Source organism: Ipomoea nil, unplaced genomic scaffold (assembly GCF_001879475.1).
Source record: "Ipomoea nil cultivar Tokyo-kokei standard unplaced genomic scaffold, Asagao_1.1 scaffold2494, whole genome shotgun sequence".
In the NCBI taxonomy this organism is placed as follows: Eukaryota; Viridiplantae; Streptophyta; class Magnoliopsida; order Solanales; family Convolvulaceae; genus Ipomoea; species Ipomoea nil.
Genome location: NW_017618922.1, coordinates 217261 through 220435, shown reverse-complemented (window position 1 = coordinate 220435; position 3175 = coordinate 217261). Strand labels below are relative to the sequence as shown.

Here is a 3175-nt window from a genome sequence, read left to right as displayed (position 1 = left end):
TCTAACCCAAAATGCTCATTTCTATTCCAAATTCATCGGAATCAAAAGCCCAAACGTGCGTCATGACGGCCCCAAGGTACCGAGCCACAAGGGCCCGTGACACCCGGTCCGAAATGACACGTAGCTGCGCCACAAGGACCCGACCACTGCACAGGACAACCTCAATGGGCCTAGAGGAGCCCCGCCGCCTGGGACCGCCCAGCGGCGGCCTAGGGCCACGGCTCTGACCTGGAGCCGTGCCCTGGGGCCGCACCTCCACGGGACTTGCCAACGGTCCTTGCCTAGGGCCGTTGGCTAGTCCCGTGTCTCATCTGGTGCACACTGGTTTGTGCACCAGTGAGTTTCTCCTTCATTTGTAAGACAAAATAAGGCAACCAAACACTCTTAAATAATCAACAACACATCATAGAGAAGTTATAGATCACTTAATGGCTCAAACCCTTCAAAAATCTAGCATTTCTACTCATTTCTACTTATAAAACAATGGCTTCACAAGGCCTAAACTTAAGATGGGAGTCCATGGGGTTATAACTTTGTTGCCTCTTCTTTTTGTTCTTCTTCCTTATGTGAATCTCAGCATCCACTCTTCTCATACACCACTCCATCATCACCTAGAAACCTCAAACAACAACACAAGCCAAGCCTAACAAACCTCAGAGATTGAAAGCTAAGAGAGAAGGGGACCTTAGGATGGAAAATGAATGGAGGAAATGAATGCTAATACTTACTGTATTTCCTCCTTCTATTTGGCAGACAAGAGCTTGAGGGAAAAAAGGAAGAGATCAGGAGAACACATTGAAGCTAAAGATGCATTTTATAGGGTCCAAAACCCTAGGAGAAATGCTCATGATTGGAGGAGGGCAAAATGGTAATTTGGTTGAGTTCTACAAAATATCAGGCAAGCTTGTGGTCTATCTTACAACATGGACCAAAGTCTAGGAATGAGATTTTAAATAGTTTGGGGTCAAAATACATTTTTCCAAAAATAATTTTTAGACAACCACTTCGATTAGGTTTCTCAGATTTCTCCCGGTTTCACTCAAATTGACTTTCGGATAAAAAATTAGGTACGCAATGTACCCGAGGATTTAGGATTTTAGATTTAAAAATAAGTCCCGATGTAGAATTTACTTAAAAGTGGCTCAAAATAATTTATTCAAACACCGATTTCATCGCAAAAATTTTATAGAGTGAAAATGGCTATTTTGAAAATTTTTAAACACCGAATTTATAAAATTAAATTTTGGGTTGTCACATTCTACCCCCTTAAAAGAAGTTTCGTCCCGAAACTTAGAAGGAACGGACGGATTTTCTCGAGCAGAAGCTTTCGTAAAGATGGTAAGAATTTCAAGAATTGGTTTAGGAATTCTCTTGGAGTACTAAGAAGAAATGGAATCTCTGAGTTCCAAACAAGCACTGAAACAACTAAGGCGCTAAGCTTAATCTAACTACTAGAATTCACTAACTCAAAGTTTCTTTGTTACTTCTCTTATTCTTATCGTTTTTACCACTTCTTCAATCTCAACACTAATTTCCTTTCTTTCAACTCTCTCACAAATTATCATTTCCAAGTTCACACACCCTAACCTGCTCTTTTCTTATTTAATTCCATTCTTAGTTCCTCACCTTTCATAAAACGCAATACTTACTTACAACTTTTCTCCTCACCTTCATACACCTCACAAGTCCAAAGTCATTGTCAATCATCTTAAACTTCATTTCTTTCAGAGTTTACAACCCCTAGTTCATATCTTCATGAACTTCTTAAAGATAGAAGGAATTGTCTTGCTTTTGAATAACCCAATCTTACGTTTCAATTCCCTATGTTTCTAATTCAACTCTTATTCTTTGTGTCTAGCCTTTAAAGGTCTCTTCACTATCAATCCAAAAGCATAACGTACAACCACAGAAGGTTGAAATTCCAAAATCAACTATGTTACTTAAACAGGTATGGCGTTCATAAGGAGTGTACCTGTCTCCACGCCAACAACCTTCACTTGCGCCCTCTTCATCAGCTGATTACCGTGACCACTATTTTGGCCTTGATTTTCCTTCCTACTTCTCTTGTTCTTGATACTGTCGTGCTTAACCCTTTGTCCACCCTTATCATTCTTGTTTCCAGACTGATTTCTATAAGATCTTTTCTTCAGCTGACGTCCACCCTCGTTAGGTCCTTGACTTGAGGCATTCCCTTTTTGATTTGCGTAGCACTCATAGGCTCGATGTCCAACCTTTCCACATTTGAAGCACCTTATCGGGTTCCCACTACAGTTGGTTCTTGGGTGATCCTTCCCGCACTTCTTGCAATGATAGTGTCTCCCTCCAGTCTTGTTCTTCCTTGCTACACTTGGGTCTTGACTTGGGATATCCTTCTTATCTGCCATGCCGTGGGCCTTTGAAAATTTGTGACTTGATCGTGATGGATAAGTCTTGACTTCTTCTCTACTTGCTTCACGTCTTCGCTAGCGCTTCTCTTGCTTTGGCTTTGCGTGCTTCCTTGGATCTGATGTGCCTCGACGATGGAAAGATCCACTCCATGAATGCTCCAGGTCCAAACGTTGCTTCTTGGCGCTTCACGATGCTATAGGAACTATACTTAATCATTAACATTTGACACAATCTATCTCTTCACGCACAACAAAGGCACACAAATAGGGTACATGTATAACTCTGATACTGATCACATTATCAACTTTCACATAACTTCTCAATTTTCAACTTTTAACTTTCAAGTTTCAACTCTCACTTTTCTAGGATAACAACAAGGCTGAACAAAGCAACTTCTTAACTAACAAACTTGGATTCACCAGATAGGTGTACACTTTGATTGGAGGAATTTGTCTTTTCAGAGGAAGAAAGTAAGAGGTTTCGAAATTGAAACTCGAGAATACTATTGGTTACAACCAAAGTCATGATTGTCAAGGTCATGATTTTCCAAGATTCTACAAAGTCTCGTGAAACAAAAGCTGTGGATCGAATTCCAAGAGAAGGACACAACAAAGAATAATCTCAATGAAATAACTCAATACTAATGGATTTCAAATAAAGATACAATAAGGTTTTAATCTCAAGCAATAGATCAACATTCGTGAATTCCAAAGGAAGATATAAAAGAGAGATGATCTCGAAGCATTAGCTCAATAGCTCAATAACAAGGAAAGAATACCACAATGGA

At 40.0% G+C, this 3175-nt stretch overlaps 1 protein-coding gene across 1 annotated transcript; it reads right to left on the bottom strand.

Moving 5' to 3' along the window:
* Nucleotides 1-1940: 1940 nt before the first annotated feature.
* LOC109153489 lies at nucleotides 1941-2384 on the bottom strand. Its single transcript, XM_019301356.1, has one exon. The coding sequence runs from the start codon at nucleotides 2382-2384 to the stop codon at nucleotides 1941-1943; it is 444 nt and encodes a 147-aa protein (XP_019156901.1).
* Between the last annotated feature and the right edge of the window lie 791 nt (nucleotides 2385-3175).